Source organism: Saccopteryx bilineata, chromosome 11 (genome assembly GCF_036850765.1).
Source record: "Saccopteryx bilineata isolate mSacBil1 chromosome 11, mSacBil1_pri_phased_curated, whole genome shotgun sequence".
In the NCBI taxonomy this organism is placed as follows: domain Eukaryota; kingdom Metazoa; phylum Chordata; class Mammalia; order Chiroptera; family Emballonuridae; genus Saccopteryx; species Saccopteryx bilineata.
In genome coordinates, this window is record NC_089500.1 from 36,173,929 (window position 1) to 36,196,419 (window position 22,491).

At 35.0% G+C, this 22,491-nt stretch overlaps 1 protein-coding gene across 5 annotated transcripts in view; it reads left to right on the top strand.

Moving 5' to 3' along the window:
* TRAPPC8 (trafficking protein particle complex subunit 8) overlaps window positions 1-22,491 on the top strand; it is an 81,081-nt gene that overhangs the window by 6,307 nt on the left and 52,283 nt on the right. For 3 of the 5 annotated variants that reach the window (XM_066247602.1, XM_066247604.1, XM_066247605.1), the window contains exons 2-10: window positions 3,775-3,969; window positions 7,856-7,945; window positions 9,127-9,301; window positions 11,676-11,829; window positions 13,947-14,040; window positions 14,952-15,211; window positions 15,555-15,670; window positions 16,365-16,515; window positions 20,123-20,223. In XM_066247602.1, coding sequence (XP_066103699.1) covers window positions 3,775-3,969; window positions 7,856-7,945; window positions 9,127-9,301; window positions 11,676-11,829; window positions 13,947-14,040; window positions 14,952-15,211; window positions 15,555-15,670; window positions 16,365-16,515; window positions 20,123-20,223 — 1,336 coding nt within the window. The remainder of the gene's footprint in view (window positions 1-3,774; window positions 3,970-7,855; window positions 7,946-9,126; window positions 9,302-11,675; window positions 11,830-13,946; window positions 14,041-14,951; window positions 15,212-15,554; window positions 15,671-16,364; window positions 16,516-20,122; window positions 20,224-22,491) is intronic. The other 2 variants (XM_066247603.1, XM_066247606.1) reach the window with 1 other exon arrangement.

Here is a 22,491-nt window from a genome sequence, read left to right on the forward strand (position 1 = left end):
TTCCACATCCCAGTCTGATGCTCTATCCACTGCGCCACCGCCTGGTCAGGCAGAGTTGCTTTTTTTATCTTGTAATTCCTTTCACTGTAAGGGGTTGGGAACCTATGGCTCGTGAGACAGATGTGGCTCTTTTGATGGCTGCATCTGGCTCGCAGACAAATCTTTAATAAAAAAATAACATTAAAAATATAAAACATTCTCATGTATTACAGTCCATTCATTTCCTGCCGCTCATGTTCATGGTTGCGGGTGGCTGGAGCCAATCACAGCTATCCTCTGGGACAACACCAAATTTTTATTGGATAATGCATAACGTACACAGGTCGTTGTATGGCTCTCACGGGATTACATTTTAAAATATGTGGCGTTCATGGCTCTCTCAGCCAAAAAGGTTCCGACCCCTACTCTAGTGCATTGATTGCTTCTCATACGTGCCATGACCAGGGCCGAGCCAGTGTCCCCTTGTTCAAGTGAGTTTTGGGATCATGTGAATGAATCCGTCCTAAAGCCAGTGTCCTTGTGCTGACAAATCTGTGCTCAGAGCCAGCAGCCATGGGCTTCAAACCAGCAACCCAGGCATCTGGGTTGATGCTCTTCCTGCTGTGCCACCACCACCTGTCAGGCAGTTGAAAATTTTGAGAGAGGTTTAATATACACATGCCTACTTAGGCTATTCAACAATTACAGACCAACTTTAAGGAAAATACTTATTTCTAGAAAGATCATAATTTTACCATAGTATTTTTATGTGTTTTGGTTTTTCTCTTTCATAGTTAAGCTAGCTGGGAAGTTTAATAGGAGGGTTCTGTGTATGTTTATTTAAATTAGAAAAAATTAACAATTACAGAAGAATGCAGAAATACAAAAAACATCCAGCTCCTCGCTACCCAGAACCAAGAAATACTAACCTTTTTGTCCATATTTGTTTTGTCTTTTTCTTTACTTTGAAAAGAAATCAAATATTATATAGTTGAAGTCACCTTTACACTTTTCCTTAGTCCTATTTTCTTCCTTTCTTCATAGGCAACCATTATAATGGAATTTGAATGTATTTTATTTGTACCTTTGTACATGTATTTACAATATAAGTGTACACACTCATTCCATATATAGTTTTTTTAAATCTATTTTTGTTTTATGTTTTTAAATTTAGAAATCAATAGAACACAAAAATTTAGGAAGACAGTTTTTAGACAGGCCTAAAAATAATAAAATATCAGCAGGCCTCAACTTAAAAGTTTGGTATAAAGCATTTTTTTAAAAAAGATTTTATTTATTTTAGAGAGGAGAGAGAGAGGGAAAGACAAAGCAAAAGTGTGTGTGGGGGAGCAGGAAGCATCAGCTCCCATATGTGCCTTGACCAGACCGGGGTTCTGAACTGGAGGCCTCAGTGTAGGTCGATGCTTTATCCACTGCACCACCACAGGTCAGGCTATAAAGCATTTTTCATGGGAATAAAAAGCGTAATTTTTTAATGGGTAGGTACCCAAAGCCAGTTTTCCAGAGTTACCTCTTACTTGTAATTGATAATCCATTATGTCATTTGAATAGTGTATTATATCTGCTGCTTCCATCTCTTCTTGTGTACTTAACTATATAGTTATGTATGTGTCAGGTGTTTTCACCTAAATCTTTAAAATAACTCTGTTAATTAGGTATTAATTACATGTTATTGGTGAGGAAATTGAAGGGTGGGAAAGTAAAAAAATTAATTAGGATAACCCAGTTATTAAGTGGTGGATTGGGATTTATTTGTTTGTTTGTTTGTTTGTTTAAGTGAGAGGAAGGGAGATAGACAAACTCCCACATATGCCCCAACTGGGATTCACCTAGCAGCCCCCATCTGGGGCTGATGCTTGAATCAACTGAACTATCCTCAGTGCCTGAGGCTGATGCTGGAACCCAATGGAGCCACTAGCTGTGAGAGAAGAGCGAGAGAATGGGGAAAGAGAAGCAGATGGTCACTTTTCCTGTGTGCACTCACTGCTGATTCAACCTGGGACATATGCATACCAGGCCAACGCTCTATCCAGTGAGCCAACTGACCAGGGCAGATAGTGATTTAGAATAAAGTCTGACTCCAAAAATAGGATTCTTGATGTAATGGACTGCTCTAATACTACTACGAAAGCAGCCTGATTATATATGCTCACATTCTCTACTGCACACTGTGGATACAGGAGCTCCTTGGGTTACAACACAGTTCTGTTCCTATGACAGTGATGTAACCTGAATTTTGGTGTAAGTCGGAACACACCCTAGCCTAAGTCACTTACCTATCCTAACAGTTATAGGATGATAATCTAGAACATAAAAACAAGCCACAGAAAAAGGAAAAGGACATAAATATACTGTACTGTACACTGTACTGTAGTAAAAGTCCAAAATGGCATAGGTAAGCGTACTGGGGGACGCCAACTCCCTCACTCTTAGACCATGTTACTGTGTAGTCTTGCGCCGAGTGCAGCCAAACTATACTGCTCACAGAAATTAGGGATATTTTCAAGATTAATATGAAGCTATAAAATATCCCCTAATTTCTGTGAGCAGTATAGTTCACCCAAGTAGTCTGTAAGTACAATGTTCACGGCGTAAGCTGAAGCACTCGAGTCTCAATGTTTTAAAAGTTTTTATGGGAGTGAGCATCCTAAATTTGAAATGTCATATGTTGAGACTGTTGGAACTCGAGGACCTCCTGTACTGTCTTTTTTGTTTTAAGCTTTTGTGCAAGAGAGAAGGAGACAGACAGGAAGGGAGAGAGATGAATAGCATCAACTCATAGTTGTGGCACTTAAGTTGTTCATTGATTGCTTTCTCACAAATTCCTTGACCTGGGGGCTCCAGCTGAGCTAATGACCCCTTGCTCAAGCCAGCGACCATGGGATCATGTCTGTATTCCCATCCTCAAGCTGGTGAGACCACGCTCAAGCCAGCGACCTCGGGGTTTTGAACCTGGGTCCTCAGCATCCTAGGTCAATGTTCTCTCCATTGAACCCACCACTTGGTCAGGTGATACTGCCTTCCTGTTATAATTGCCTAAAATGTATATCTTGGCCTGAAGCTCTGAACCACTGGTTATAAATCCCATAGACTTGAGGCCAGGCCTGTAACATAGTAGAGGCAGGAGATATTGAAATGGAAGAGGGACTTTGGTTATTGATTTTTTTTTAATAGACTGTCTTTTTAGAGTAGTTTTAGGTTCACACCAAAATTGAGCAGAAAGTATCGTTTCTGGATGCCTTCTATTTCAGTACTACTCCCCACTCTCAATATCCTCCAATAGAGTGGGCATTGCTTTTTATGATGGTGGAATAGTGGCTGAGATGGTGGAATGCAGGCAGCACACTAGTGGAAGTAGAGGAATTCCCATTGCAGCATTTAATTCCCCTTTCTTCCCCTTTGCTATTTTCAGTGTTGATACAGACTTTACACTGCCCTGGACCAGCCTTAGGGTGAAGTGAGAATTGCAGATGTGGTATGGATGGTGGTTGGTCCCTGGCAGCTCTAGACAGGAGGAAGGAAAATAAATCTGTAGGGCCATGAGCAGCAGCATTGCGGGAGATGGTTAGACTGTCTGCCTATGCTTTTTGGTTATAAGGGAATGCTGATAATTGTTTATGGAAGACGGTTTGTTCCACTTGGAATTTCTGGTTTCTGATACGATCTTTTTGTTTGTAAATCATTAACCCAATTTTTTTATTATCGCTGTTATAATTGGATTGTTATGAATTGTGTAGAATTAATTTCAAGTTTTTTCCCCTTCTTTCTTTAAAGTTCATATGAGAGATCCTAATAATCAGCTTCACGTAATTAAAAATTTGAAGATAGCAGTAAGCAACATTATCACCCAGCCACCTCATCCTGGAGCCATTCGGAAACTTTTGAGTGATGTTGTTTCTGGCAGTCAGCCTGCGGAAGGATTAGTAGCTAATGTGATTACGGCAGGAGATTATGACCTCAACATCAGTGGTAGGTAATAAGGTTTATTATTATTTTTAAAATGAATTTTTCCTTTTTTAGAAAAAGTAATTGTAACTTGGAAATCATTCAACAAACATTTAAGTGCTTACTGAATGATAGATTGGGAATACAGTGTTGAAAATACCAGTTACAGCTTTCAAGGAGGTTAAAATCAAGTGAGTAGGCAGTCATTCAGACTATGAATTACATGATTTCATTTTTTGTAATAAAATTGTTCTTATAGTATTACTTGTAAAGCTAATAGATGCTCCATGAGGGTAGGAACTTTGGTTCTGTATTTTATTCCTAGTACCGCTTCTAGAGCACGTTTATAATAAGTATTTCTTGAGTGAACTAACAGTAAAGAAACAACATATTCTTTTGTGACATAAGTAATACTGTAGTTAAAAAGAGTTAAGTTTATTGTATTTTTTATCTTAGTGTTATGTGGAGGGAATGTTTATAATATTTGAGTAAATAATCTTTTCTGAGTGCTTCTTAATTAATTGGAATAATAAATATTTTCATGATGAGATTGGTAGATGAAATGATATATTGATACGAAAGTTTGGTTTCTCTGTTTCATGATTAATAGTTTGAGTGTATATATTCTTGGTTAGAAATAATTTTCTCTCAGAATTGTTTCACTTTCTTAAAGATTATAATATTGTAAAGAAACTGTATTGCATTATGATGTTTTCACCCATTATTCCCTCCAATTTTTAAAAGCTTTTTATTCCTGTTATTTTGAAATATGTTGGGCCTAATTTAACTCTTTTCACTCATATTGTGTAGTCCCTTTTGATAATCTGGTTAAACTCTTTTTATTTTTATGTTTTAGAGAGGGTGGGTAGGGAGATAGATAAAGAAGCATCAACTTGTAGTTGTGTTACTTTAGTTGTTCATTGATTGCTTCTCCTGTGTGCCTTGACTGGGGGTCTCCAGCCCAGCCAGTGACCCCCTTGCTCAAGCTAGCGACCTTGGGCTCAAGCCAATGACCTTGGCTCTTTAGTTGTCTTCCTCACTCTTCCTTTTCCAAACAAAATACATTCTTCTTAGAAAAATTGGTAGGGTAATATGATTGCTGTTTCATTTCCAAAGAAAGAACATGTGGAGATGGAAAGGGGTATGGGCAAAATACTGATTTCATCCTAAAGTCAGTACAAGAGAATTTCTAAAGGGAGATAATTTTCACTAAATGTTGAAATTTTTGTTAACATAAAACATTCAAGACTATGATTTTTTTCTACTTTTTGCAAAAATGTCATTTGAAAAAACAAAAAATAGAAGGATGCCCTTGATTTATTGGTCTGCACAATAACTGGAAGAGGACTTCTTAATTAGCTCCTGAGGGAAATAAGAGGCTGAAGGGAAGCTTAACCTTATTAACCTGAATATCATTACCTAAAGGGTAAAATCCACTTCTGCCATATGTATTTTAAAATATTTCTTTGCTCCTTAGTAGAGTACTCCGGGTCTTATACCAGTATTTAGAAAGTATTATTTCAATTTGAGAACTCACATATGGCCTGACTGATGGTGGCACAGTGAATAGAACACCAACCTGAGATGCTGAGGTGCCAGGTTCAAAACCTGGTCACTGGTTTGAACACGCACTCATTCAACCCATGGATTCCCACCCCCTCTTGTCTCTAATTAGATTTATCCCTAAATTATTTTGTGACAATATAAGCAAATAAATATACTGATACATGTAAGGTTTTTTATATTTTCTTCCCTTTTTTATACAACAGTGCATACTTTTCTGCTGTGCCTCCCCTTCCACTCAATATATTCCAGAGAGCATTTTCTTATAATATGTTGAGATTTTCCCATTTTCCTTAACAGCTGCATAGTACATCTAGTTAATGAACCTCTCCTCTTGATGGACTTATTGGTTTTTGTTTTTTTTAATTTTAATTTTTATATTTTTAGAGAGACAGAGAGTCAGAGAGGGGGATAGATAGGGACAGACAGACAGGAACAGAGAGATGAGAAGCATCAATCATCAGTTTTTCGTTGCGCATTGTGACAGCTTAGTTTTTCATTGATTGCTTTCTCATGTGTGCCTTGACCGCGGGCCTTCAGCAGACCAAGTAACCCCTTGCTTGAGCCAGCGACCTTGGGTCCAAGCTGGTGAGCTTTTGCTCAAGCCAGATGAGTCCGCGCTCAAGCTGGCGACCTCGGGGTCTCGAACCTGGGTCCTTCCGCATCCCAGTCTGATGCTCTATCCACTGCACCACCGCCTGGTCAGGCAGACTTACTGGTTTTCTAGATACTGGTTTTTATTACAGATACTGTTGTCACGAATAGCTATTTTGGACTATGATTTGTTTATTTAGAACTCCCCAGTATACCATGAAACTAATCCCTTTCATATGTCTATAATTTATCTGTTATTTCTTAAATTTAAGCAGGATTGAAGCAACAAAGTAAATAGAAAAATAGAGAATATCATTTTCCCATATCAGTGGAGATTTCTTACCATTTAACCAAAAATTTCATCAAGTATTCCTTTCTTTTTTTGTCATTGGTACTAAATGAAAACATGGATCAGTTTTCTAGACAGAGAGTGATTTTGACTGATTGAGAGGAAGATATATTTATTGAATGGTAAGAAAATTGGTTTTGTATAGGTAACAGTAGCCTGTGTCATTTACTCTTTTCTTTTTTTGCCACTTTTCATATAGATAATAATATTTGGGGAATGTTTATCTACTATAGCAATGAACATGGAATTGTTACTAATAGCCCTCCTAAGCAATGGGTGGGTTATTCTTACAAGGCATTTGTTAGAATTAAAATTTTGTGTGTGTATGGTACCAGGTTAAGCTGAGCAGCTTTTTTTTCTTCACCCTTCTTAGTCGTCTAATGTAGTATTTTTAAATAGAAACTCTATTTGCTCTTTTCAATGATAAAGATGAAAACAAAAAGTATATACAACTTGGTAATCAGCATAAGAAGCTAACTGTGTCCTTTTAGAAAAACTGTGATTTAGATAATTTGCTTAAACTTAGTGAAATGACTTAAGTTTAAGTTCAAATTAAAAATGTTAGAATAGTTGTAATTTAAAATGCTTAGCATGAAGCAAGGGAGATTTGAGGTTTTAAGAAATGCACAATATATACTATATAAAAAGTGGCAATACACTTCTTTATATTTGATTATAAGGCAAGTATGCTTTGAAATTTCATTTAAAGAGGTTTTGTTACTGTCACACTCAAGTAACCAAATTGTGAAGTAGTGTTTGTCAGAGTTGCCACTGTTGACATTGAGCCAAATAATTCTTCATTGTTGGGGGCTGCCTTGTTTTGTTTATTGTAGGATGTTTTGCATCATTCCTAACTTCTTTCCTTTGATGCCAATAACACCCCCCTTTTCACCCCTAGTTGTGACAACCCAAAGTATCTTCAGATATTGCTAAATATTCCCTGAGTCAAAATCACTCTCAGTTGAGGATCAGTGTTTTAAAATAATGCTATTTATGGAAAGGATCTACTTTTGACAATGTGACTATTGGTAGGGACACAGAACTTTAGTTCTAAAATCTTTTCACTCATATAGGTAACATTTAAAGCATTAATAGGTAAGTAAATTGTGGGATTGTGTAGGTTTGAGAATAAATCATTTTTATTTTTGCAACTATATGTGCTACCATGTATGAATGTATTTGTGTATGTGGCTTTATAAATAGACACACAGAACATATGTGTATATATTAAGTAAAGCACAGATGAAAATGCTTGTTTATATCTTTAAGTACAAGTGAAAAAATGCTTGTTTATTGCTAGAAATTACTATTTTATGCCTTTAAGGAATATGGATTTGACATTTTGTCTGTTGCAAACTGATTCTATTGAGAAATTTTAACTGTTTTATATATGGTTAATTTTAGCTACTACTCCATGGTTTGAGTCTTACAGAGAGACCTTTCTTCAGTCAATGCCAGCATCAGATCATGAATTTCTGAACCACTATTTAGCATGTATCCTTTGACCTTTATGTTCTCTTAAAATCAAATGTTTTTGAAGTTACTAAGCTCAGATATAGTTATATGAAGACAAAATTGTTGAAAGGATATAGAGAATGGAAGAAATTTTTTTTTTTTTTTTTGTATTTTTCTGAAGTTAGAAGCGAGGAGGCAGTGAGACAGACTCCTGCATGTGCCTGACTGGGATCCACCTGGCATGCCCACCAGGGGGGCAATACTCTGCCCATCTGGGGCATTGCTCCGTTGTAGCCGGAGCCATTCTAGCTCCTGAGGTGGAGGCCATAGAGCCGCTCTCAGCGCCCAGGCTAACTTTTGCTCCAATGGAGCCTTGGTTGTAGGAGCGGAAGAAGACAGAGAGGAAGGAGAGGGCAAAGGGTGGAGAAGCAGATGGGCGCTTCTCCTGTGTGCCCTGACTGGAGATTGAACCCGAGACTTCTACACGCCGGGCCGATGCTTTACCACTGAACCAACTGGTCAGGGCCAGAAATTTTTGTATTGATGATTCTTCAAGTTTTCATTATTGTTGTTAAGGGGCATCCTAGATACAGGACTGGTGTAATAAATTTAATTTTTGATTATAGAATTAGACTACTGAGGGCTGACTTGATTATTGTTTTTATTATCCAACTTGGGTAGTTTATGCTTAATGCGTTTTTAAGCCATTTTAGAAAGAGTAAATGGAGAGTGCTTGTGATGATTGCCTCAAAATTAATTGCTTTTGTAAAAGCTTATGTTTAAAAATAGTTTTCCAGTTTCTTTGAAACTTGTTTTGTAGCTGCTAACCTCCTTTGACAGTTAATGGTTTTTAATTTTTTTAATGGGGTTACCTAGAAAAGTTAAGAGGTAGAATAGAGTATGAAACTACAGGGAAATTGAATGGAGAGGAGCAAAATTCAGCAGAATTGTTAGATATGTTGATAGTTATAGAATTTTGGTACTGTCCATTTTTATTTTCTTGGATTTTTGTATTGACATAACACCTGTCAACAAAAGTATCTTAAGATTTAGAACCTTGAATTACTTAGAAGTGTTGGAGAAGTTATTTTGTGCTTGCTATGAAAACCTATGGAATCAGATTTTTTTAGCTCAGGAAATATCTTCCTAAGTTTATTTTAATAGGATAATTTTGTCACTGAGTGATAAGTGATAATTACCTTAATAATATGATTTACAAGGTATGTTGGTAGCATCGTCTAGTGAAGCTGAACCTGTGGAACAGTTTTCAAAGTTGTCACAAGAACAGCATCGAATTCAGCACAACAGTGACTATTCCTACCCCAAGTGGTTTATACCAAATACACTTAAATATTATGTACTTTTACATGATGTAAGTGCAGGAGATGAACAGAGGTAAGCTTTCCATTTTTAATTAAGACTTTTTAAAAATTAAATGTATCAACTTTAATTTGGGCATGGCTTGTTTAAATTTTAGATATATTTTTCATCCAAGAAAGTAAAAATTAATAAGACATTTAGCTATACCTTTTTTTCAGAGTTATATTTAAAACCTGAGTCATTTCATGTTAGATTTTATATGCTTACCCAAACTTCCCTTTCACTATAAATCCTATCCAATCTTTCCTTTCACTATAAATCCTATTAGTACAATTTTTGTACAAAAGTGCTTGCTAGTTTACAACTATAAGTCTAAGGCGTTATTTCTTACTTTATATAAAATTCTCATTTTTTTCTCCTTCCCAGTTTTTCTCTAAATTTTCACTTCCTCGTTGCTTACAGTCACTTCATTTTTCACTCCTCTCTCTTGTCACTTTATATTTTTAACCTTGATGTTTTTCACAACCTCAAAAACATGAAAACATTTCTGTCTTATGTTCCCTTTTACTCGTTATTAGTAATATACTATAGTCCTTTTTATCTTTAAGATAAGTGTATAGCTAGCTTATACTTTTTTTTTTTTTTTTTACAGAGACAGAGAGAAAAAGAGAGAGGGATAGATAGGGACAGACAGACAGGAATGGAGAGAGATGAGAAGCATCAATCATTAGTTTTTCGTTGTGACACCTTAGTTGCTCATTGATTGCTTTCTCATATGTGCCTTGACCGTGGGGCTGTAGCAAACCGAGTAATCCCTTGCTCAAGCCAGTGACCTTAGGTCCAAGCTTGTGAGCTTTTAGCTCAAGCCAGATGAGCCCGCGCTCAAGCTGGCGACCTCAGGGTCTTGAACCTGGGTCCTCCGCATCCCAGTCCAGCGTTCTATTCAGTGCGCCACCACCTGGTAAGGCTAGCTAGTTTATCTTTAAAAATAAGTTCTTGAAAAATAAGATAACATTAAAAGCAGCTTTACACCTGTGAAGTTTACTTTGACTTTTGATTCAAGATGTATATCCAATTAATCTTTTGTTTCATACTTTTCTGATGTCTCAAATGATATCAATAATTATTTCTTGCCCTTGTTTTGAGCACAGACCATCTTTTTAATAAATTTTCCTCTATAAAACCAAAAAATTACTTTGAGTATTGCTAATCTTTAGGAGTTTTTGAAATCATAAAAGTCTGTATTAGGATAATGAAAAGAAATAATTTGAACTGGCTGTTAAGATTAGTTTCTATCAGTTAAATATGTTACGTATCTGCTAGGATATTCAAGTGGTAATTCAAATATTAGATCAGTGATTCTTATGTTTAGCAGTATCATTGGTAAAGTGAGCAGAAGTTTAGTTTATTGTTCTTGAGTGTATATGCATACATGTATACTTATATTTATATAAATATATAACTATTTTACTTATCTAGCCTTAATGTGATTAAATTTAATTTTATGGTAGACTTATTATTTGTGTAGTGGTAGCAATTTGAATATAAGATTTTCCAGGTTTTCTTTTTTGTTCTTTTTCTTTTTTTTTTTGGTGCCAGATGGCTGATTGAATAAAAAAAAAAAATACTGTGTAAACTAGATTAGCTCTAATTACCAAAATTTCATTTTCCATCAAAATGTACTGTTTGCTTTTTAGGCTATTTTATCATTTGAAGTATGTTATCTCCCATAAACTAGGAAGTTTAGTTAACATGAAGTATGGAAATCAAAATGCTTTTTGTTATATCTGATTATAGGTCATATATGTAGCTATAAAATTTTGCAAGAAAAAAATGGATGGATTTTATATAATAAATACTGTGGCTACTCTTCTCAAGTTTTCTCTTTCCTTCCTCTGTACTGTGTTCCTTTGGAGACAGCTAAGTGAAGAGTAAACTGGTAGTGAAAGATGTTTTGTAAGTTTTTAGGTGCTATATTTTAGCACTTAGGTTTTTCAATAAATGTTTATTCTCTAAGAATTTCCCAAAGTAATATGTCCTGAAATCCTAAGAGTTGAATTATTGATCTATAAGTTTGCAGCTGCTCTTTGGAAATTGATACTGCACATTAGCAAATGGAAGACTTAGTTATGGTTTGCTGCAAGGAAGCTGACTTTGTTTAATGCAATTCCCAAATTAGTTTGACCACCAGAACTCTCTTTGAATAACATAGGAGTAGCTTGCAAAATTTTATTCCATGAAACACACTTTGGAAACACTTTATCCAAGCTAGCTAAATTTCAGTTAAGATCATGATCTTTGTTTTCATTTTAAAATTATTCCATGTCTAATTTTCTGTTCTGTCCCTAAGGGGATTATTTTTGCATTGTTTTTGTATTATTTTAGTATTTTTTATTGCCTAAGGTCTGTTCCTCATTTACTACAAACTTGTTTCTATTTTTTAATTTAGAGCTGAATCCATTTATGAAGAAATGAAACAAAAATATGGAACTCAGGGTTGCTATTTACTTAAAATTAATTCTCGAACATCTAATCGAGCATCAGATGAACAGATACCAGATCCTTGGAGTCAGTATCTTCAGAAAAATAGTATTCAAAACCAGGTATATGTAAAAACAACAGTGAAGCAAAATAAAATGCTTTATTTCAGTCTTATGACATAATGGTATCACTGTAGGATTATTTATGTCTTGGTTTACCTAGTAGAATTAATACTATTTATTCTGGAATCTGGCTGGTTTTCATCCATCACCATGTGAGCTCTTAAATCAATGGTTCGAAAGCTGTTTGTCACTACTAATAATCCCTTATGTGTACTCCTTTCAGGTGCATAATATCTGTCAATTGATCTTTTTTCTTAAAAGATGAAAAGTGAATTACAATTTGAATTAAATTGGCTAGACATATCGAGAATAGAATTTATGACTTGTACCCTTAATTCATTATGATTGCTTACAGTCAATTCTTTATTATTCACATGCTCTGGGGTTGCCTTCCTTCCTTCAACATGCTGTACTTATGGCCACCTTTTGGAGCTCATACTTTTTTAGGTGGGTGGGCTTTTTTCCCTAACTTTCCTCCGATACCCTTTCCTTCTGAATTTTCTGGAAGTGTTGTTTCTTCCTAATCTGTTTTCTAAATTTAGAATTCTAGACTAATGTTAACCGTTGTCTCTTGGCTAGAATAGGTTTCTGTATGGTTTTATAATGTCAAATTTTTAAGACAGCATTGTATGCCACTTGATCGTCAAATGACAAGTTTCTAAGATGAGTTCAGATAATCAAGAGTTGACAGTTTTTTGTTTAGAAGTGGTATTTCTTAAGTAAATGGAAAATGTATTTATATTTTGTACAATTAAACTACATCATGTACTCTTAATGTATTATTTTTAAAAATGTCAATTATAGTGTTTGTAACTTTTGATGTTCTATAAATATTTAATAATCTTGCTTATTTGGCTTATTTTCCTATTTTATTTATGGAATTTTTGATCCATATGTAGTGCTATATTGATATTTTAATGTTGAGATGATTGCTGACCTTTAAGATAATGCTGTGGGAAAGTGAGAAGAAAAGAACCAATTGGACCTGAAGGGGCTCTGTTTTTTAAAATGGTCCTTCAGAGCCACACTCAGGATAGGAACAGTATTGAAATACTTAGTTTAGAGCTCAGCCATCTAAGGATTGAGAAGGTCAATGTTAGATTGTTCAGTTTGAGAACTTTTAACAGAAGACCAGAGGTATCAGCAATTCTATAGTTTACAACCCTAGAAGCCTAGGATTGGAGGATAGTTTAAAGATTATCAGATCCATGTGTCTTCTAATGGTTTAATTTCCTTTGAACCTATGAATGACTTCATCTGTTAAGTATACACTGTCTTCTCAAGTGACCCTTTTCATGTCTGAACAGTTTGAGGATCAACCAAAACTTTTTTTCCCTTTGTATTCTTCAGTTTGTGAAGATTCTTATCAGTTTTCTGTTAAGACAACCTTCAAAATATAAGAGAATGGCACTTAAATTTTTTCAGGCTAAATATACCCAATTTTTTCAAATTTTTCTTAAAGGGTGGTTTCCAACTGTTTCTTTGTTGTGATCACTTTTAAGTTCTACTTTATATATTTCCCGCAAGGTGTGGCACTCAGAATAATACCTCATACTTACTGGTCTCATAGACTAGTCTGGGTATTTTTAGTTTGTTTTCTTTGTTGACTGAGAAACCAGTGCCTTTGTACAAATAAACATTGCATAGGATATTTTCCCAAAACATTGTGATATATTCAATCTGCACTTCAACCTGTTGACACTGGGTTCATGACTAGGAGATTCCATATCGTCTCTCTTTTTTTCCCCCATTTTGACTCTAGTATTCCATCTCTCTTACCATTATGCCTTCCTTAGACACATAGCCAGATATTCATATCTTCATATACTTATCACATGTAAACAGATAAACTGAGAAGAGATAATTTGAATTCAGAATAATTAGGGTAATAGATTGAATATGAAAGGGAATTTAAGAATATGGTAGATGTGGACTGGAGTGCTAGAAAAAGATACATGGAAAAAGTGAAGAATTTGGAGGATTTGAAGAAAAGATTCTTGCCGTGGCAAATAAACGAGGCTTATAGTTAGCAGAGCAACCCTACTTGTTGATGGATTAGTGTTAAACTTAACCATGATTAAATATAAGTACTAATGCTTCTCATTTTGTGTTGATAGGAATCATATGAAGATGGTCCTTGTACTGTAACTTCAAATAAGAATTCTGATAGTAACTTGCTTTCATTGGATGGATTAGATAACGAAGTCAAAGGTCTTGATATATTTTCTCTAAATTTTTTTCTTTTTTTTTTTTTGTGGGTGTGTGATAGAGAGAAGGACAGATGGGGACAGACAGACAGGAAGGGAGAGAGATGAGAAGCATCAATTCCTTGCTGTGGCATCTTAGTTGTTCACTGATTGCTTTCTCATATGTGCCTTGACCTGGGGCTACAGCAGACTGAGTGACCCCTTGCTCAAGCCAGCGACCTCGAGCTCAAGCTGGAGAACTTTGCTCGAACCAGATGAGCCTGCGCTCAAACTGGCGACCTTGGGGTTTCAAACCTGGGTCCTCCATGTCCCAGTCCGACACTGTATCCACTGTGCCACTGCCTGGTCAGGCTCTAAATTTTTCTTTTGATTGAAAATATGCACTGTTGTCAAAGCATGCTAAACTTTAGATTAATGAAGGGGGAGTTTTCATAATAGAAAAGATAATGGACGGTTAGCTTTTCTTCTGAAGATTTTGTTGAGGCATTTGAGTTTGTTTTTGTTTGACATTTAAAATTTGTTATATAAGAATAATTTTAAAAGTTTTGTAGAAAGCTAGAGAAAATATATACAGCATCAATTATTTCTAAAATTTACATGATTTTGAGTTTTTATATTTTAAATTACAGTTTTGACAATAGGGATAGCTTAAATTTTTTTATTATAACTTTTTCTATAGCTTCATTGTGCTATTTGAAAGCAATTCTTTATATTTAAAAACTGTATTTTTTTTATTTATTTACATGAATTTTAAATTTTCTAGTATGTATAATAAGTATTAACCCACGCCCTATAATTTTAAAGGGAAAAAGATGAAAGATTTATAGGATTCCAACACTATTTTTTTTTTTTAGCAGTATAGGAAGTAGTAGTTATTGTTGCATTCCGAGTGTAAAAGAAAGATCTGTTTTTCAGTAGATGGCCTACCAAATAACTTTAGAGTTCATCCACTTCAACTGGATCCATCCAGTGACTCTTCTAACAGCATTGATGGCCCAGATCATGTCAAGTCTGCTTCATCATTACACGAAACAAAGAAAACAAATACTGGAATTATTCATGGTGCATGTTTAACCCTTACTGATCATGATAGAATTCGACAGTTTATACAAGAATTTACATTTCGGGGCCTTTTGCCACATATAGAGAAAACAATTAGGCAATTAAATGATCAGGTAAGATTTAAGTTTTTAGATTAGTATTTTTAAAATTTCAGTAAGTAGTAAACTTGAGAATATAGTAGTATAAGTAATTTAAAGTATTTGAAGTTTTTTGAAAAAGATAGGTCAATGTTAATTTACTAACATTACTATCTCTAATAAAATTCTATTAAATCTCAGAAGAGGTTTATTCATTTTCAACAGGAATTTTGCCAGCATATGGGACAGTTTAAAAAAAAAATCAGTGTTGTTAAAATGAACATTTGCTCACTATTAAAGCTTTTACTTATTTTTCTTTTGTATGTAAAAGAAAAATATTATGTTGTCATTTGTCAACATATTTAATCATTTCTCCTAGCTAATATCAAGAAAAGGTTTGAGTCGATCTCTATTTTCTGCAACTAAAAAATGGTTTAGTGGCAGTAAAGTTCCAGAAAAGAGCATTAATGACCTGAAAAATACATCTGGATTACTGTGAGTGAATCATCTTTTTTGTTTTTCCAGTGTTTAACTCTAGTATTTGAATATATGATGCCTGGTTAAAGACTATTTCTTCACTTTCTTAACTTTCATAGTAGTCAAAATTCAGGAAGATAAGAACAATGACTGTAGGTAAATTATATTAATTTAGAAAACTTTTAAATAATTGGACATCTAAAATTATAGAAGATAACTGTCAGTTTTCTAATGTTTCCCTATCTAAAAAGATGGAGTTAGATGAGGTGTTCATTAATGACTCTTCCATGGTAACATATGGTGGTCTTGTAATTCTAAGACAGCCTGTATTTAGAATTTTTCTTTGATTTAAAATCCTGTTTTAAGGGAAAGTCAAGTTAACCCAATTTGGAATTTAATTATTTTTTTCTGGGTATATATATAACTGGAATAAACCATTTACTCCATAACTTGACCATGGAGAGAGAGCTTGGCTGTTGTCAAGAAGTTCTCAGTATAGGATTATTAATTATATAAATATAGGTATAACTATTTCCACATTGCTTTGAGATACGATACTCTCTCCTTGGAGATACGATTTTTGTAAAACAGGATCAGTTTTTCTCATGTTCTAGGCAGTTAAGCAGCTGGTAAACATTTTATAATATATATATTTAATGTTTTAGGGGTCATAAATTGCATAGTACTTTCTTAACGTACTTTGTATTTATAGGTATCCACCAGAAGCACCAGAGCTTCAAATCAGGAAAATGGCTGACTTATGTTTCTTGGTGCAGCATTATGATCTGGCTTATAACTGCTATCATACTGCAAAGAAGGATTTTCTTAATGATCAAGCAATGCTTTACGCAGCTGGTGCCTTGGTTGGTATTCTGTATATTATAATTTACTTTGGCTACCATAAGATGTATTGTAGAAATTTCTGTTGTGAAATGGCAAAAAAAAATACCTAGGGGCAAATTTATGCTCAAAGAGCATATAATATTGCATAGGTTTTGAATTAGTTTAGCTGAATTGATGGATTTTCCTTCAACTAAAGCATATAAACTTGAATATATGAGTGTTGATTTCTTTTTTTATTTTTATTTTTGTATTTTTCTGAAGTGAGAGGCAGATAGACAGACTCCTGCATGCGCCCGACCGGGATCCACCTGGCATGCTCACCAGGGGGTGATGCTCTGCCCATCTGGGGCATTGTTCTGTTTCTGCCGGAGCCACTCTAGCGCCTGAGGTGGAGGCCATGGAGCCGTCCTCAGCGCCTGGGCCAACTTTGCTCCAGTGGAGCCTTGGCTGCGGGAGGGGAAGAGAGAGGTAGAGAGAAAGGAGAGGGGGAAGGGTGGAGAAGCAGCTGGTGCTTCTCCTATGTGCTCTGGCTGGGAATCAAACCCTGGACTTCTACATGCCGGGCCGACACTCTACTGCTGAGCCAACGGACCAGGGCTAGGGTTAATTTCTTAATTTTGATTGGTACCTTCTAATGTTTGTGTATTTTTTCAAAATTGAATTTGAATTTCAGTTACTATATACAAAGTGTATTGATTTTAGAGAGAGAGAGGAAGAAGGAAACATTAGTTTATTTTCCACTTATTTATACATTTATTGGTTGATTCTTTTATGTGCCTTGACTAGGATTGAACCCACAGTCTTGATACATTAAGATGATGCTCTGATCAACTGAGCTACCTGGCCAGGGGTGTGTGTGTGTGTGTGTGTGTGTGTGTAAGTGTAAGCATTGACTCTGTCAGTTTTTGAAATTGATTGGTAAACCTAGGTGTTTTAGAAAGAATTTTCTATACTTTTAGTATTTTTGAAGTTGTCGTGAATATATGTATCATGTTTCCTGTGTTTAGAAAAACTAGCACTGTTACTGTCTATTTAATCTTCAAAACAGCTAAGCTTATAAACAGATGTATGAAGAACAAATGTATAAAAATTCTAAATACAGCATTGGGTAGTTATCTTGTAGACTCTTGTTTAATTGCTTTTGTTTTGCTTTTTTTTAAATACTATGCATATGTAAAATTAAAATGGGTAACTTAAAAATATGAAGCTAAAATAGCAAAATTATATTTTTTTATTTCTACAATATTTTCATGAGAAAGTTAACTTTTTAACCATCTTGTTTAGGAATGGAAAATACGCTGTCTTCAAGTGTTTGAAAAATTACATAAGTGCTCTCAGTTATATATCTCTGATCTTTTATTATAGCCATCTAATGTAAGCTAATATGAAATCACGTACTTTAATGTTATTTCATTAATACCTTATAACATAGGTATAAATTTACAGTTATTAAATTTTCCATAATGTACCTGCAAGCTGAATGTTTTTCTATAGGTAATACCTTCTAAAAATATGGCAGAAAATTTCTGTGGTTTTATGGCACTTAAGTTTTTCATTTTTATCTACAATATGAAAAATACTGCATTTAATTCATTTAGATGAAGATATTAGTAGTGGCTATACAAGAGAAAATTGTTTAGCACTGGAAAATAAAAGCATATTTGTTGTAACATTGTGTGTAAAAAATCCTATAGTCTGTAAAAACTCTAAAAATAAGCCCTTGGGGAAAAATAAAGTTGAAACAGTCCTCTTAAAACGTATGCATTTTTGTAACCAGAACACAAAAACATTAATAGTAAATGTGTATGTTTTAGTACAGTACAGTGTATAGTCAATATATTTGGTATTTTTTATGCAGTATGGAACCATATGAAAATTCATTATGTGTATTAAAATATAAACTAGTTGGCCCAGGCTGGTTTGCTCAGATGGTTAAGAGCTTTGTCCATAAACAGCAAGGTTGCGGATTCGATCCCCAGTCAGGGAACACATGGGAAGCAACCAAAAAATGCACAACTGAGTGGTAAAACACGTGACTGCTTCCCTTCCCTTCCCTTCCCTCCTCTCTCTCTCTCTCTCTCTCTCTCTCTCTCTCTCAAAATCAATAAATAAAACCCTTGCTGGATAGCTTGGTTGGTTGGAGTGTTGTCCTGGCACAGAGGTTGCCAGTTCAGTTCCCTGGTCAGGGCACATAGAGCAGCTTGATGTTCTTGTCTCTTTTTCCCTGCCTTTCTCAAAAAAAATATAAACTAGTTAAGAAAATGTGTTTCAACAGCCCTGGCCGGATGGTCAGTGAATAGAGCCTCAGTCCCAGTGCGCTGAGGCCTTGGGTTCGATCTCTGGTCGGGGCACATATAAGAAGCAACCAATGAGTGCACAGCTAAGTGGAACAACAAGTTGATGTGTCTCTCTCTCCCTCCCTCTGCCCCTCTCCTCCTCTCCCCCTCTCTTCCTCTCCTTTTACCCTCTCCCCCTTTCCTCTCCCCTTCTCTCCCTCTCCCCTTCACCTTTACCCTCTCCTCCTCTTCCTCTTCGCCTCCCCCTCTCCCTCCCCCCTTGTATCCCTCCTCCCTCAAATTAATAGAAAAAAAAAACCCTCAGAGATGTAGATTATTTGGATATAATACAGTTTTATTACGTTCAATAAATATTGGAGCAGACATTGCTGGGTGATAAGAATACAGAAGTACAGTTCATACTGTCATGGAACTCATAGTCTTGTCATGTTAATGTCTTTACTCGTATCCCAGTTAAATAATTTAGATAATTAAATTACTTTTGTTTGTGTGTGTTTTAAAAAATTTTGTTGAGAAATACATTTATTCATCCTAAAAGTGGATTGGCATTAACAGTTTTCCCCCTTAATTTGTGAAGATTTTATTTTTTTTCTAGTTAAATTTTTACTCAAACTTGATCTATATGAGAGCACAAGTATGGACAGAGTAGGACATTTTACTAAGAAAACCAAACTTGTATTTTAATCTTCCTAAGTCTTTTAGCATTATTTATATTATTTGAGTTATTAACTGAAGTTGGACATTGGCAAAAAAAATGGGTTTTGAAAATGAAATAAAAAGACCTAGAAAATTGGTAGTAATATAGGTCTAAGGAATGATCTTTGTGCCTTTTGTTCAGATACAGGATATAAATTAGTGTGAAAATAGTTTAAAATATATATAGTGCAAATTGTTGTGAACTCTATTTTCACATTTTGATGTCAACAGTTGGAAAGAAATGTACTTTGTCTCTGTCTGAATGATCCTATCATTGGTCTATTCTCTACTTACTGAGAAATAGGGAAAAATAGGGAGGTGTTTGTAGCAGAAATCTTAAGCCAGACTGAGTTGGTAGTAGCATATGCCCTAACTAGAGTATTCACCAGGTCTTCTTGAAAATCTCATTTAAATACTGAATGACAGACTTTGGAATTTGATTAGAGAATTCAAAAATTAAAAGCATATAAATATATTTTTCAAGTCTGCATTAGGCTATGAAATTTATATATGTACATGTATTAAACATCCAGGTAAATTTCATTTTGTTTTTATGCTTCCTGAATGCTAAAATGCTAAACTACAGGACTATTTCTTTCGTTTCAAATAGTATAAATAATGTCTTTTCCTCTAGGAAATGGCAGCAGTGTCAGCTTTCCTTCAGCCAGGAGCACCTAGGCCATACCCTGCACACTACATGGACACAGCAATCCAGACGTACAGGGATATCTGCAAGTAGGTGACTAGAATATTTATATTCTTTCCACTCAGAAGTAAATTTGGCATTAATATTATTATTGGATATAAATGGTTCTTTGTCTTTCATTTAAGTTCCCAAATCAAATTAATATAGCCAGAGACAGGATGGAGGTAACCTTCTTTTATGACATCCTTTTTTTTCTATTTTGTTTAGATTTTGGCTAGGAATTTGTTGTATGTAATGTTGAGGCTACATGTTTTTATTGAGGGTGAGGGTGTTGTGGGAACATCTAACCTTAGCTACTGTTAAACCAGAGGTTAACCATTTAGAACTTTCAGTGTTAAGTAGGTAAAACACAAACTGTTTAATAGTCTAGGGAAGAAAAGGAGTAGTTTTTGTACACATAGTGAGTTCTATTAGAACTCATTACCTATAGTGATACTATGAACTGAACTGGTCCAGAAGTAGTCAGGGAGTTTTATGGGATGTTTGGGGAATAGATCTTGAGAGAAAAGTGGTTGGGATTTGAAGGCATGAAGACAATCAGAAATTGTGATTGGAAGGAAGACTATTTTGGATGCAGTCTTACTAGAGAAAGGGAATAGAGGCCAGGCTAGGTTTGGGGGATTGAGAATGTGAAAAGTATAGGGTGGTAAATTTGGAAAGATGGTTTGAGAGAAATCAGTATGGGGAGCCTTAACACTTCTTATTTTAGAGCTGTAGCTAAAAGTTATGTAGTAAATGGGGAGTTACTGAATATTTACAAACAGCCTTGACATGATTCAAGTTGTTTTTCAGGAAGATGATTCTGACTTTTCTATGTAACATGCATGAGTTGGAAGATAAGTTGCAATTTTGTCTTTTATGTTGTTGAAGTGTAAGTAGTACTAGTCCTGGTATGTTTATGGCACAACATTAATAGTAATAATTAACATTTATTAAGTGTTCAGCATTTGTCACTGTGCCAAAATAGTTTACTTGCTCGTTTAATCTTAAGCCTGTAAAATGGTGGGTACTATTATTATCTATATTTTACAGATGAAGAGACTGAAACTTAGAGTTGAACTTGCCCAAGGACACTCAGCTAATAAATGGCAGTTAGTATCGATTCTGCCTCCTCTACATTATGTTGTGTATGTGAGAATAGATTTGGAGATTCTGGCAGGAGATACAGCCTGTGAAAGGAACCATTGAAGGAGTCTGAAAAAGAGATATTCAAAAGGTAGATAGAACTAGGAGTGTGAGGTATCAAGGAAAGACAAAGTAGAAGAGTTTTAAAAAGTTTGAACATTCATTCTTTTTTGAAAAGAATTTTCTTGTCTTCATGAAGCATAGTGCTTTTGGAGAGATGCACATGGAAGGATGCAAAAGAAAAGGGAGAGTACCTAGTGACCCAGATAGCCCGAACAACCTATATGTTTTTTTCTAAATACACACTTACTGTCATGCATTTACCTAATAATCTTCATTCTCAGTTGACATAATCGATAAGATGTGTCATAAATTGAATAGATATTTAGGGATAATTAGAAACATTGCATTATATATATAAATTTTAAAAGCTCCATGTCTCAGAAATATTAAAATGTAAATAAATATTTTTAAGATACAGGAAATAACAATATTTTGCTGTGCCCTCTTCTTCAAATGTCAGGTTCTACTTTTTATGAGATCCTGTTTATCCTTATATCTTATAGCTTCCCTCAAATCATAGTAAAATTCAGTCATAACTTTTTTATTACCTGTTTTATATCAATTTCTGCTTTTAGATAGTGGTTATGTCATAAAAGTACCTGAATCCTCAGTATACCCCCTGTCTGACACCAATTTTTTTTTTAAATGTTGCTTGAATGAACAAATTAATGAAGTGCTGGACTGGGTAGCCTGTGACTTAATAACTGACCACATGGGCAAATAGGTGCGGAATCAACCATAAATAAGTGGAACGACAGTGTTAAGATTAAGAACTGAGCATATTTGAGCATATTATATGTGAGTAGGAGTTAATTTTTTATGTTCATTGAAATGTTCTTAGATATTCATAAATAATCTGAGATAAACCATGATTTATAGAAAATCTATGGCAGATCTAGAGTACTTTCTGTACATTTTTTTTTTGTATTTTTTTGAAGTTAGAAGCCAGGAGGCAGTCAGACAGACTCCCACATGCGCCCGACTGGGATCCACTCGTCATGCCCACCAGGGGAAGATGCTCTGTCCATCTGGGGCATTTCTCTGTTGCGGCCAGAGCCTTTCTAGTGTCTGAAGTGGAGACTATGGAGCCATCCTCAGCGCCCAGGCCA